This window comes from Oncorhynchus nerka, linkage group LG27, assembly GCF_034236695.1.
Source record: "Oncorhynchus nerka isolate Pitt River linkage group LG27, Oner_Uvic_2.0, whole genome shotgun sequence".
NCBI classification, from domain to species: Eukaryota; Metazoa; Chordata; class Actinopteri; order Salmoniformes; family Salmonidae; genus Oncorhynchus; species Oncorhynchus nerka.
In genome coordinates, this window is record NC_088422.1 from 71,423,866 (window position 1) to 71,438,078 (window position 14,213).

The window sequence follows — 14,213 nt, forward strand, 5'->3', positions numbered from 1 at the left end:
GGGGTCAGTGAGGATGGGTCTGTATGGAAGCAGGATGACACTGGGCTTGTCCAATAGCAGAAGGCCTTGGATGTGCCGGATACCCCCCAACCCCCTTTTAACCTATTGATCTGGCCCCAGAGCTCGACCTCCATCCATGTGCAGTTCTATCTTCACTCCACCCCTAACAGTGTCATGTTGGCAGGTGCCCAAAACCAATTCCTAATCGAACATCCTCGAGACCCCCCTTCCCATGTGAGGGGTCACCATAAATGAGGCTGTATATTCACTTTCACATTTTATGTAAGTGCAGATTAGCCTGGGTCACAAACAAACATCTTTCTAATACAATGATTTGTTAGGCCAGTACTGTAGTATATCTCTACGCAGCCTACTGGGTGTTATCGTGATGGATCACATGGTTGTAGTAATATTACATAAGAGGATCATAGTGTGTCCGCAATGATTGTTCAGACCAACAAACAATATTAGGCTAAGTGATTTTAGAGTTATTACAGTCATAAGGCACTATACATTGTAAATCAATGTGAGTTCAAAATTAGCAGATCTTAAATTAGATTTTTTTTTTTCAATGAATAATCATAAGTCCTTGTACTTGCATTTTAACTTGAAATATTTCACGAGTTCAGTTATATTTCCTAAAATAGTTCTGTATCACCACTTTTACACCTTAGCTTTCAGTCATTTTCTCTTTGTTGAAGTACACACCTTGATCCTTGACTGTGAGAATCAGCTTTTAGTTTGGTTATATTTTGGGCTGGGGACACTCAAGAACACAACAGCTGGGCCTTGGGCCCTGCTGCTGAATGAGAGTCCAGAGCAGGGAGGAAGGTCAAACTCACTCCATAATACAACATGGACACTGGATCAATATCTGCATTTAAGCAGCAGCTGTCCTGCTCCTACCAATGCTTCCTGGTAATTGCTGAGCCTAGTTCTCAGTGTTGGAGAGAGTGCCTCATTTCCATAAACAGTTTTTTCTCCTCCAGAGTGACCATTTGCAGTGCAGTTGTCCTGTTTGACATGGAGTGACTTTTACCGGCCCATGTTGAAACAAACACAAATGTATCTATCTTTACCCATATGCCTTAATAAAGGTCTATGTGACCGAAACATTTTCATTTGTCAATTATGTTTAATTACGCAAGTATACACAATGAGTTCTTCTACCAGTTCTCTATATCCATGTCGTCACTTTCAAAGTGGGAACATTGGTCAAGATGTTATATAGACCAAATTTTTCAACACCTTCCTTCCGTTGGTCAAGTGTCCCTGAGTTATCTTAAAACGCATCATACTGGTGTTGGAATACAGCCGTGTCCTTGAGAGCCATTAAAAATAAATGCATGGTGTAAATAGTATATGGCATTGGCAACTGATAGTGTGTAAGGCCAATATGCCAAGAGCTTTTAAAAGTTTTAAGATGTCTGTAAGTGTCTGAGCATTATGCAATGGAGGTTGCTCTTTTAATGACACTCAGAGTTATGTTGTGGGATATCTCACAAAGAAAGTTACTGAATTATTGAGACTAACTGGGAAGTGTTATGATGCTTTGTCAACCTAAACACTTATGATAGGTAATTATCACCACCCTCTTTATTTCCCTCTTGTTCTCTAACTGTGGCTATTAGCAGTCTTAACTGCAACTCCTTTGTGTTAGAATACAGACTCGTCATTGAGGGGCATTACAAATAAATGCATGCTTGGAAAACAACATGATAACCAGTGGGGGAAAAAGTACCCAATTGTCATACTTAAGCAAAAGTAAAGATACCTTAATAGTAAATGACTCAAGTAAAAGTGAAAGTCATCTGGTAAACTTAAATATGAAAAGTAAATGTAATTGCTAAAATATACTTAAGTATTAAAAGTAAAAGTATCAATCATTTCAATAATTTCAAGCAAACCAGATGGCCCGATTGTATTTTTTATTTTTTTCCATTTACTCATAGCCAGGGGGACACTCCAACACTCAGACATAATTTACAAACACAGCACTTGTGTTTAGTGAGTCCACCAGATGAGGCAGTAGGATAACCAGGTAGGGTCTCTTGATAAGTGTGTGAATTGGACCATGTTCCAGTCCTGCTAAGCATTCAAAATGTAACAAGTACTTTTTGGGTGTCAGGGAAAATGTATGGAGTAAAAAGTACATCATTTTCTTTAGGAATGTAGTGAAGTAAAAGTTGTCCAAAATATAAATAGTGAAGTAAAGTACAGATACCCCAAAAACGACTTAAGTAGTACTTTAAAGTACTGATCATAACTCACCTTGTCAGGTGTAAAATATGTTATATGCTTTGTTGGACCAATATCCTTTTGGCTATATAGTATCTGAAATTAAATGCAATACCTTGGTTAGAGTGGGAATTTGATCTACAGTCTAGCTAGCTGGTATAGGATGGTTCTGATTAAATCTGAATGGACTTTGTTGGGAAAATTGTTGGGATAACCTAATACGAATAAACACAGCACGCACACATAAACATTAGACCCAGAATATAACACGTTGTCCTGGTTCTTTTTACAGACAGTATGATAAATTATTTATTGCATATCCAAACTATCCACATGAACTACAATTCCAAAGCCATTTCCACACAAACACACTTTTCCTAAGGAACTGATGCTTACCAGGAATTAAATTCTTAGTAAGCAATAGACCATAGTCACACCTTGCACATTAACAACTGTGAGTTTCATGGTGGGTTTCCTCTAGTCATCATTCAACACTGCACTCAAGGCAGGATAGCTGTGCATAATGCTCCCCAGATCTATGAGGGCATGTGGATCATATTCTCTCAATGATACTCAATCATGTTCCATGGTTGAAACTCTATAGCCTTGTTTATTTAGGTATGTCTATGTCCAGGTGAATTATCATTCTAATTCCCAAGCCTCTTATTTATCATTGAATTATCATTGATCCTGATGAGTCATCAAAGTAAAGGTCTGCTCCATGTTTTCAAAAGGCATAAGGGACATTAACAAACCATATGCATTAATCGCACAGATGTGTTGTATGCATTAACTTTCGTGTATTAACTTTACAGTAACACCTGACCAAAGTATACCTGCTATGGCACTCGTAAAAAAATAGAAGTGATCAAGATGTTGGCCTGTGTATTGATTCGCCGACTGATGGTGGTAAAGGAACTCTCCCATACATCTCCCCCATGAATTACTCAACCGTAGAACACAGCACTGGGTGGGGTGATGTCCATCTGCTCCGAGGAAAAAGTAATCCCTGCTGCGATCAGGAGCGCAGTCACTTTCCTCTTGGATTAGCACGTAGTTCGACTGGAGGTAGTGGCTGAGAGAGTTAGTATGCGAGAACAATTTGAATAAATGGAGTCTTTTAAAAGGAAATTATATCAGCGCTTCCTGTTTTTTGCTTTTTTCCTTCCAATCTCAGGTAAGACAGTTAATATTGTGTTTGAGTTTATGTCAAATTGAAATGATAGTGACTGATTTAGTGGTGGGAAAATGCCGAACTGGACATTGAACGTGTGTCCATACTCATAACGTTACCCCTATCCCAATAGGGGTTGCTATTTAAACTGATAAACACGAAGTTAGTTGAAGTTAGTTGAAGTGTTCTGTACTAACGAATATTCCACATTGAAGAGTTTAGCCTTAGTTGCGATTTCTATAGATGAATGGACGCACTGCCACTGCCCGGAGTTTAGGGGTCAATGAAATGGCCACGCTGACAACTGACTGCTTCGACTATTGCTCTATGTAGGCTATACATTTAGATAAACACAGAACCTATACATGTTTATGCTTGGTTTTTGCTTGTGTCTCGAGTTACATGATAACCCGGGTTTCTAAATAAAATTGAATACGTGCAGCACAACACAGCAATCAGATACACGTGGATTGTGCAATATTACCAGCCCTGGTTTGAGATATTGATAAACGCAAAAAAACATATAGGTTAGCAATTCCTAACTCATGTTATGTTCATTCAGTACATACAAATGAATTATTATATCAATAGAAAAACTGGCTACTGATTTTCTCTCCATAAATAATCCACTTTGACGTTTGATGCAGTCAATTAAAATAGGCAATTAACAATTAATATAATGTTGTGTAAATTGCTGTGGGAAGTAGCTGCTCCGAACATGGTGATCAGCTCAATGTTTAAAATATATACATATATATTGAAATTGATTTCCAACAATTTAATTAGTGAATGGTGTTGGATTTTTTTCTTCAAGTAGCCTACATCAAACCTTTTTGACAGCTTGTATTTTCCCCCTTCAGGAAATGTGTAGGCCAATTTGATTATCAAAGTGCATGTGGTATTTCTGAAATATATATAGTAGGCTATACTGGCCTATAATTTAAATAGGGCATGCTTTCATCTATTCATTTACCTAATCTCCGGTGTTGTACCATAGAGACATGGGACGGGGTCCCCCAGCTCAGATGGAACTTGACCAGATCAAGTATAGTGTTTGTTTATTGGAGAATATGTGTTATAGAAAGTATTCAAGTGTTATAAAGTGTTATGTGAAGTCTTATACTGGTGAACATGCCTCAAAACATGTTGCCTGGGTTTATTTAGCACTAGTTAATTCTGATAAACCAAAGGTAGTCTACAAGGTTTGCAGTCTAAAGTGTTAAATTAAATGGTTATAAGCTGTGAATCCCATAGTGAATCCTATAGTTATCTCAGAATGGTTCACAATAAAATTAGGAATTGTTTAACATGAAACTATTAGTAGCCAACAGAGCAATTAACATTTCCATTAGGACAGTAGATGGTTGAAGCCATCACATTTGATTTGGAAAATTATAAAGGCTTTTGCTTCCTGCCTGGATTGTTACTTTATTACAGCTGGCAGTCTTATCATTCAAAGGGGAGCTACTTATGCTTTTAATGCTGGGGAGTGCAGTAAAACATTTGTGACTGAATGGAGCCATGAAATCAGTGACTTCACAGCTTTGTGAGACATGAGTAATAGGATTCAATTGGAGCAGAATAAATTAAATAGGAGTGCTGTACCTCAGTACACCGAGACCTGCTTGCTGTTGGATGGGCTCCAAGCCCTTGCCTGTAGTCACTATGATGTTAACATGCTTTCAAGTGTAGTTCCTACCAAAGCAATATGCCTGTGGACAAAGTAGAATAGTTGTAGGTCCTGGCCTAGAATTGTCGCTAATTTCATCACTTTGAGTCTTCTCCCACTCCAGCCAGGCACTGACTCTGTTCTCTTCTCTTCCCCACAGGTGTTTTGTGTTTTAGTGAGTTATTTTTTATCAAAGAGCCCCACGATGTTACTGTCATGCGGAAGGATGCCGTTATATTGGACTGTCAGGCGCACGGAGAGTCGCCTATTGCCATCAGGTGGCTTAAAAATGGAGTAAAAGTTGCAGAGAATGACCGCGTCTACATTCTCTCCAACGGCTCACTTTCTATTTCGGAGGTGGAGAGCAGGAGAGGAGACAAATCAGATGAAGGGTTTTACCAGTGCCTCGCTCAGAACAAGTATGGAGCCATCCTGAGCCAGAAAGTCTGTCTTACAATTGCAAGTAAGTATCATACTGGAGTTGTGTATAAGCATCACATGGAATAATGGAGAGGTTATGCAGGGCCTCCAACCTTTGGGCCACAGAAGATGTACATCATTGGTCATGTTGGTGCCTGGTCATGGGGAACTTCATAAACACAGTAGAAAAGTAGACAACAATTTACATTGGATGTACATTGTACACTTACCTACTTATGATAAGTAACATAAACCATCCACATTCTCTTTCGAATCTCTTAGTTACTGTGTAGATACATATAATTACCATTTCATGTATCTGCATAGGATCTGTGTGACTTATTTTAATGTGTTTAATACTTTGAAAGGTTAGCCTTACTCTGAGGATGTTATGTCATAGCATGTCATAATAACATTTACTTGATGAACAAAGGAAGTCATGAGTCACCATTGTGTTTTCATCTTGAAAGCATGGTAATGATATCCACTTTAGAGATGAGCTTAGTACAAGCCCTGCACTATCAGCACAGGTTCTTAACTTCTTAGCAGGTATACAACTGAACAAAAGGTTTCATGTACACTCTTAGAAAAAAGGTTTCCAAACGGGTTCTTCTGCTGTGCCCATAGGAGAACCCTTTTGGGTTCTGGGTAGAACCCTTTTGGGTTCCATGTAGAACCCTCTGTGGAAAGAGTTATACATGGAATCCAAAAGGATCTACCTGGAAACAAAAAAAGATTCTTCAAAGGGTTCTCCTATGGGGACAGCCGAATAACCCTTTTAGGTTCTAGATAGCACCTTATTTTCTAAGAGTGTAGAGCAACAATCCTCTGTGTTGAAATGATGATTTAACAGTGAGAGATCTTGCTTGTAGTTATCTGCTAAAATGTTTGCTGACATAGTCATTGCGGATGCATAAAATAGGCATTTCCCAGCTCTGAAACCGAGTAAAATGGGGTCTTTCTCTCATCACCAGCAGGGTGCTATCATTTTCTATGCCAGTGTAATGCCCAATGTTGCGTTTTGGGCATTCCGGTTATCTAATCCACCTAATAGCTGAGGAAAGGAAGGCAGGCTTCAGTGGTGTCATTGGGGGGAAGGGGGTTACAGCCTTCAAAGTTTGGGGCCATAAACCAAAAATATACTCTGAGTAGAGGAGAATATGTCCATTGGTGTGCAAATGAGGGAGCTGCAGGTTTGAAAGGTTAGGAGCTGTCCAGGATGCCGGTTACACCAGTGCTAAAAAGCAGATGACCCCTATTCACTGGACTGGGCTTTCATGTCGTTGCTCCATGATCACTGGGAATTGTTCTTTTGGAATGCTTTTTTTCTCTCCCAGTAGCACGTATATGAGCCTGCTGCCTATTTTTTTAAACGGCCAGTGGAGCAGCTTTAGCCAGAGCTGCTCTTTAGGGACCCTATTCCCTGGTGTCACCACCCCCCAGGCCATGTTTCTTGCTGTGCTTCTTTTGCACAAAGGAATTGGTATTTTTTAACCTCCCTTGCATTCCCTTTCACAGGGAAACCTGAGCTTTTACATGGCACTTAAGACATGCACCCATCCAAGAATATTGTGATGGTTACTAATTCTAATTGTATGTGAAAAAGTTAAGTCCTGATCCATGTAAAATTGGGCAGGATTGTTGTGAAATTATTTAGTTGTGAAATTGTTAAAATTATTTACCGCTGTGAGGTCATGGTTCCTGAAGAGCCCACTGGTTGGAATACCATTCTTTAGGAGCACATCTCCTGTCTGATATGATCCTGACAATCCACTGACAAGTAGATGTTGAGAGACAAGAATGTGTCAGTCCTGGTTCAGTTCCCTAAGCTGACCTATAAACCTATAAAACAAACAGACACCATTGATAAAATGTTTGCTTTCCAGATAGGCCTAGATTTATATGTAAGAGAGAAAAAGTTTTGGGCCTTTACAAGCACTTTTGAAATTACTCTCAGGGTAATCGCTCATGGACAGATCTACGTAAACATAACCGGTACCATCGCATCTGTTGGGAAGTAATGGGAATTGTTGGATAATGAGCAGCAGTAGTTACAGTGTTTGGGTTTTTCGCCATTTGGACAAATCACGATTTTGCAAGTGTAAGCATCTTTCGTAATCCGGAAGGGACATTTGGCCCATAACTCGTTCTACCATCTCTTGATCCCTTCTCTTAACATGTATGGACCCAAAACTTAATCGAGCACCTGACCAATTACGCAATACTTTTGTTCTGGGTTTAATCGAGATTACTATCAGGACAATTGAGTGCAATACAACCTCAATCTTTTTTTGTTTTGGAAGATGCCACACAGACTTGCTGATGCTACACCAATAAAATACAGAGTTAAATGAGTCTTGATTTGCATGAGGTACATGAAAACAGTGACTGCCTTAAAGCCACTAAAACAACATTGACCCTCTCACATGCTATACAGCTGGTTTCAGTCCGCTATTACAGTGGCCTGTGTCCTTACTGTGATTTTTACAGGATGCTGTGTGTTTGTAGTTTTATTAATTGAGAGGGTTTGTGCTTTTATATTATGAACTTAAGAGGTGATAAAGGCTGCCAGCGGAGTTTATAGGCTTGTTTTAAAGGGACACTTAGACCTGCTTGACGGTCTATCTGGAAGCTCATAAAATTTGCACGTACCTGAGAAATGCTCAGTGGTAGAAAACAAAGGTGGCAGTGGGGGTTGTCGAGAATCACTCACACACACACACACACACACACACACAATTTTGAATTTGCCATTCCCTCATACCACAGCCTTTCCTTGAGTGTCTTAATGGCCAAACTTTATTGCATGGCCAGCCAGTGAGGCAGAGGCTAGTGGTCTCCTCACTAAGGTTTTCTGCTCTGCTACTCTGAAGAATTAATGAAAAGCTTTTCACTCTGGCCTTCTTTGTCCACCTTGCCCCCAACTGCCCCCTGACTAAAATGAGTTATTAGGGGGCATTTGTTTGTCCAGAGATCAATGGTTAGGACAGCTGGGCCTATTCACTGCTGACAGGGTAATTATGACAATGGCACTGCAGAGTTTGATTAAACTTTTTAACTTTAGATTTTGTTTTTTTAAATCAAATTTGATTGTACTAACTTCAATTATGCTTTTTCAATCAACTCTTTTTAAGTTTGAGAAAGTGACTTTTTGTAAATGATATGACTTTCCGACATGGCCTATTTGTTTTGTATCCTTAGGTCTTAAGATGATTTTTTATTGATGTTACTGTGCCCTAGGTGGCGTTTATGACGCCCCTGGTTGCATTGAAAAAACACTCCTCATTGAATGCTGTGAAAAGATTTCAGAGTGAGCGTTACTGTGGCTCTGAGCTTTTCATGTGTTGCATCCTTCACCAGGAAGATTGATAGTACAACATGTGGGGACCTTTTGTATCTTCTGCCCAGAGGCTCTTCTCACCTCTGGCCTTAATAGATATCCCTCACTATCAGTCATGCTGCCAAGTCCTTTCTGACTCTGGCCTTTAGAAAGACTGTGGCATTATTTAACAAAAAATAACACCAAATTTGGTTCATTGTTTTTTTATTTGATTTATTTCACCTTTATTTAACCAGGTAGGCCAGTTGAGAACAAGTTCTCATTTACAACTGCGACCTGGCCAAGATAAAGCAAGACGGTAAGTAGTAATATGAGGATGAGGTAGTCAGGTGTGCTATTTACAGATTGGTTATGTACAGGTACAGTGATCGGTAAGCTGCTATGACAGCTGATGCTTAAAGTTAGAGAGGGAGATATAAGACCCCAGCTTCAGAGATTTTTGCAATTCGTTCCAGTCATTGGCAGCAGAGAACGGGAAGGAAAGGCGGCCAAAGGAAGTGTTGGCTTTGGGGATGACCAGTGCAATATACCTGCTGGAGTGCGTGCTACAGGTGGGTGTTGCTATGGTGACCAGTGAGCTGAGATAAGGCGGGGCTTTACCTAGCAAAGACTTATAGATGACCTGGAGCCAGTGGGTTTGGCGACGGATATGTAGTGAGGGCCAGCCAACGAGAGCATACAGGTCACAGTGGTGGGTAGTATATGGGGCTTTGGTGATAAAACAAATGACATTGTGATAGACTACATCCAGTTTGCTGAGTAGAGTGTTGGGGGCTATTTTGTAAATTACATCGCCAAAGTCAAGGATCGGTAGGATAATCCGTTTTACGAGGGTATGTTTGGGAGCATGAATGAAGGAGGCTTTGTTGCAAAATAGGAAGCCAATTCTACATTTAATTTTGGATTGGAGATGCTTAATGTGAGTCTGGAAGGAGAGTTTACAGTCTAACCAGACACCTAGGTATTTGTAGTTGTCCACATATTCTAGGTCAGAACCGTCCAGAGTAGTGATGCTAGTCGGGCGGGAGGGTGCGGGCAGCAATCGGTTGAAGAGCATGCGCTTAGTTTTGCTAGCATTTAAGAGCAGTTGGAGGCCACAGAAGAAGTGTTGTATGGCTTTAAAGCTCGTTTGGAGGTTTGTTAACACAGTGTCCAAAGAAGGGCCAGATGTATACAGAATGTTGTCGTCTGCGTAGAGGTGGATCAGAGAATCACCAGCAGCAAGAGTGACATCATTGATATATACAGAGAAAAGTGTCGGCCCGAGAATTTAACCCTGTGGCTCCCCCATAGAGACTGTCAGAGGTCCGGACAACAGGCCCTCCAATTTGACACACTGAACTCTATCTGAGAAGTAGTTGGTGAACCAGGCGAGGCAGTCATTTGAGAAGCCAAGGCTATTGAGTCTGCCGATAAGAATGCGGTTATTGACAGAGTCGAAAGCCTTGGCTACGTCGATGAAGACGGTCTTTTATCAATGGTGGTTATGATATCGTTTAGGACCTTGAGCGTGGCTGAGGTGCACCCATGACCAGCTCGGAAACCGGAAACCAGATTGCATATTGGAGAAGGTACGGTGGGATTCGAAATGGTCGGTGATCTGTTTATTAACTTTTTTAGATTTTAGAAAGGCTTTTACCTTATAAAGATTTTCGAAGATGTTTTTTCGAAGATTTTAAAATGGTTTTATGTTATAAATGTGGGAAGACCATCCCTAACACCATCTTAGGCTAGTTCTGTTTTCAGATCTGGTTTCTACTCTTTGAAAATACCTTTGTCCTCGGAGCAGATGCTGCCACTTTGAAGCCGGGTCTCCTTCTTTACCTGGTATTTTTCTGAACAAGTAAATGTTACAGTCAGAGATAATGATTTAAGTTGACCATTACAGGCAGGAAATGGATGGTTTGAGAAATGTTAAATGTCAGTTGCCCTGAGGAAAATGATGAGAGGGGATTGTGTCTTGATGAACGGCCATGTGATTTAGTAGCTAACCACGTGAGTGCTGTCAGTAGGCCTCCTCAGATTGATGGGGTTGTCCGTAGAGACAGTCTCATGTGTATGATCCCTCCAGGCATCCTAAACCATGTTTCCAGAGGTTCACAGGGCATTACGCAATATACAGACATTGTAAAACCATATCTATATCCATGTCTTTATCCATATCCTTATCCATCGGTTCCGATGCAAGGTCTTACTGTGAGTGTGCTGGGATGTTTTTAGTTGATTCAAAAATTAGCTCCCAGTTGTGTTTTTTCGAGGTTACAAAACCAGTGTAGATAATATATCTCGCTCATTGATTTCATAAGAGAGAATAGATAGGAGGCATAAAATATATAACGAATCACACACACATCCCTGATGAAAAAAAATAGCGTAGACCAGCATAGGTTGGTTCAGAACAGGTGCTTGTTTTGTTGTGTTTTCATGGTGTCTTCACTGTATTTTTGTGGTGACCAGCATAACCAGTATCAAGTCACATCATGCTGGCTTGCAAAGTGATGTTTCATTCCTAATGGAATCCAGCCAGAGTGTGGATATCCAACAATTGGAAGTTTTTCCCCCCACAATATGATTTCAGAATGACTGCCAAGGTTGAGAAAAAGAAGAAGAAATGAGACTACCCAAATAATAAACTGGAACAACCATTTCAGTAATGGGTGCAATAAATCCAACTAACAGATTGGATTAGTTTTGAAAAATGTATGTTATTTATCTTTGTGTAGCATAAGATGAATTAATCAATCAATGTACATGCAAAAAACACAACAAACAATTCTAAAAATCAACTGTAGTGGAGCATGCTAGGAAATATGATAATGACGGGCGTGGTCAGACCAGCTTGACCAGCTAAAACCAGCTTGATCACCAATATACTACACCAGCATAAGCTGGTATAAGTCCAAAACACAGTGAAGGCTGGTCACCAGTGTCCAAAATACCTCGAAGGCTGATCACCAGCAAAACTTGCTAGACCATGCTGGCCAACCAACATAGCCAGCTGGACCATGCTGGCCAACCAGCATAACCAGCTATAACATGCTGGTCAAACCAGCTTGACCAACATCTGTCCAGCATAGACCAACATGGACTAGCAAATACCAGCATGGATCAACTTGAAATGTATGCTGGTCTATGCCGTTTTCTTTCAGCAGGGATTTGGGACCATTTTTGACTACCCCGATAAATGACAAGCATGTAGTGAAAAGACACTTGGCCTCTGGAGTAAGCATACAGAATACTGGTTGTAAAAACGGAGTACATGGTTGTAAGGATTCCTAATGCTGAACAGTTTACTAACTTCATATTGTGGTCCACAATAAAGCACCCAAATGACTATTCCACAGCAGACTTTGTGACTCCAACAAAATGGTTGTTTGACCCCACCAGCTCTTTCCGTGTGTGACCACAGCCCCAGTGTTTATTTTGGTTGCTAAGGAATGTATTAGACCTGCAAAGGCTCTGCAGCATTAGGACCACAATAAAGGAAAAGCAAACCTAAAGGCACAGTAATGGATTGAAGTGAATGTTTGAAATAATTATTTAAGAGAAATAAGTCTCTGAGCCTGGCTTCTTTTCTCCCTCATGAGCATCTGGAATGGTTTCCATGGTTTCCTTGGACTGAAGTTCCAGAGGTTCAAGGTTTCTTTAGATTGCCCAAAGATGTTAAGTACTTAGGGTACTCACGATTTAAATCCTCCCTGCAATAATGCTAGACATTCCTTCTCATTTATCAATTACTTCAACAGTCCCCTATCAGTGCCCACTCAATCTACAGGTATGTCTACCCGAAACATGTGTTATGTTTTCAAAATGTATTCCATTGGCATCATCTCCTATTGGATTTTGAGCACAAAGCCTTATTTTGTGGTGACTTGTTTTCATTTTAGAGAAACAAAGCATGACACAATAATTGATTCAGAGGGGTTGGGTTAAATGCGGAAGACACATTTCAGTTGAATGCATTTGGTTGTACAACTGACTAGGTATCCCCCTTTTCCCTTTCCCCTTAATTAAGTAGAAGACTGTACTGATTTGAATATTAACTGTTTAAAACCAGCACTCTGATGAAGAGATTAGACACAATGAAAGCACTGTCGGGTGAAGGGCTGATGTTGAATGATTGGAGAACTTTGACACCAGATAAGAGATGGGAGGAGGGAGCAAGTGTCCCTGTCTTAACCCCACTCCCCCACTGGCCAGGGGACAGAGAGGTCACAGTGCTCATGGGATATGTGCTTTGTTTGCCCTGGGCCAATGACCATTGGGCTGTTCTGCAGGCTCTATGGAGCTTCCTCCAGTAGCCTGCTTCCTGGCCCAGCCCAGCCCAGCTCGCCCGGCCAATGATTAATTTGTGGGGCTGATCAGCATTGCATTCTTCCCCTCAGTTGCCAGGCTGAGCATTCTTTTTCAGGAACCCTTATTATTTATTAAAGGGGGAAAGACAAACGTGGTGTGGGGTCTTGGCACATTATGAGGGAACTCATCACTCAAGAGTTTCTTGGGTTCTGTTCCATTGGAGGCCTTCAATTTGAAACTCATTAAATAGCCTCCTTTAAAGCAACACAAGGAAACAAAGCAAAGGATCGATTGGACAACTAGCTCCTTTTGTTTCCACTCAGCGTTAAGGTTAGGAGGGAGAGAGACTAGCCTGGGCTATTCTTGTTACATAGTGTGGAATACCTAGAACTCATTCTGATGTGTGACGCATTCCAATGTACAGAAAAAGACCAAAGCACTACGTGACTCAGTCCCTCTTGACAGAAAGAGAGAGACCTGAGTGTTCCTCTTATCTTAATGGATAGTTTCTGGTATTTTCTGTGATTCTCAGTTCTTTGCCACCTTTTGACCTTTCATAAAATGTGAGCAGCAAGCCAAGGCAGTGTCCATTTACATGAAACCTCAACAGTTTAATATTTACTGCTTGCTTGCTAAACTGTTTCCTCTCAATCCAAGCATTAGGCCATTCATGTGTAATTTGCATATGAAGTCAGGAAAGGAGCGTTCCTCCCCACCCACTCACCCTCCCGTACTGAACCCTTCCCTGCCCAGCTCTGTCCACAGCCCACAACACAGATCTGCTGTCCCTCATTTGAATTAATTGCACAAATCAATATCACCATGTCAAACATTTGTCAGATCATAGTAATTATCACTGAATTTTTTTTTCTTCTAGAAATTGGTTGAAATCAAAACCAAATGCTTAACAGCTTTAGTTGTGTTGTCTCTCTCTGACAGGTCTGATGACGTTGAATACTAAAGTAGTTAAATGTTCTATTGGGTTCAGTGCAGAACTGTCAATATTTGGACCTTGAGGCCAAGGATTTTTGTTGTAGTCATAAATAGCTGTTCGCTTCTTCCTCTCTTGTAATGCT

The 14,213-nt window shown here is 40.6% G+C and overlaps 1 protein-coding gene across 1 annotated transcript in view; it reads left to right on the forward strand.

Moving 5' to 3' along the window:
* The first annotated feature begins 3,315 nt into the window (after nucleotides 1-3,315).
* Nucleotides 3,316-14,213, forward strand: part of LOC115112285 (protogenin A-like) — a 45,770-nt gene continuing 34,872 nt past the window's right edge. The window contains exons 1-2 of the mRNA XM_029639242.1: nucleotides 3,316-3,415; nucleotides 5,242-5,544. Of these exons, the coding sequence (XP_029495102.1) occupies nucleotides 3,349-3,415; nucleotides 5,242-5,544 (370 nt within the window). The 5' untranslated portion in view covers nucleotides 3,316-3,348. The remainder of the gene's footprint in view (nucleotides 3,416-5,241; nucleotides 5,545-14,213) is intronic.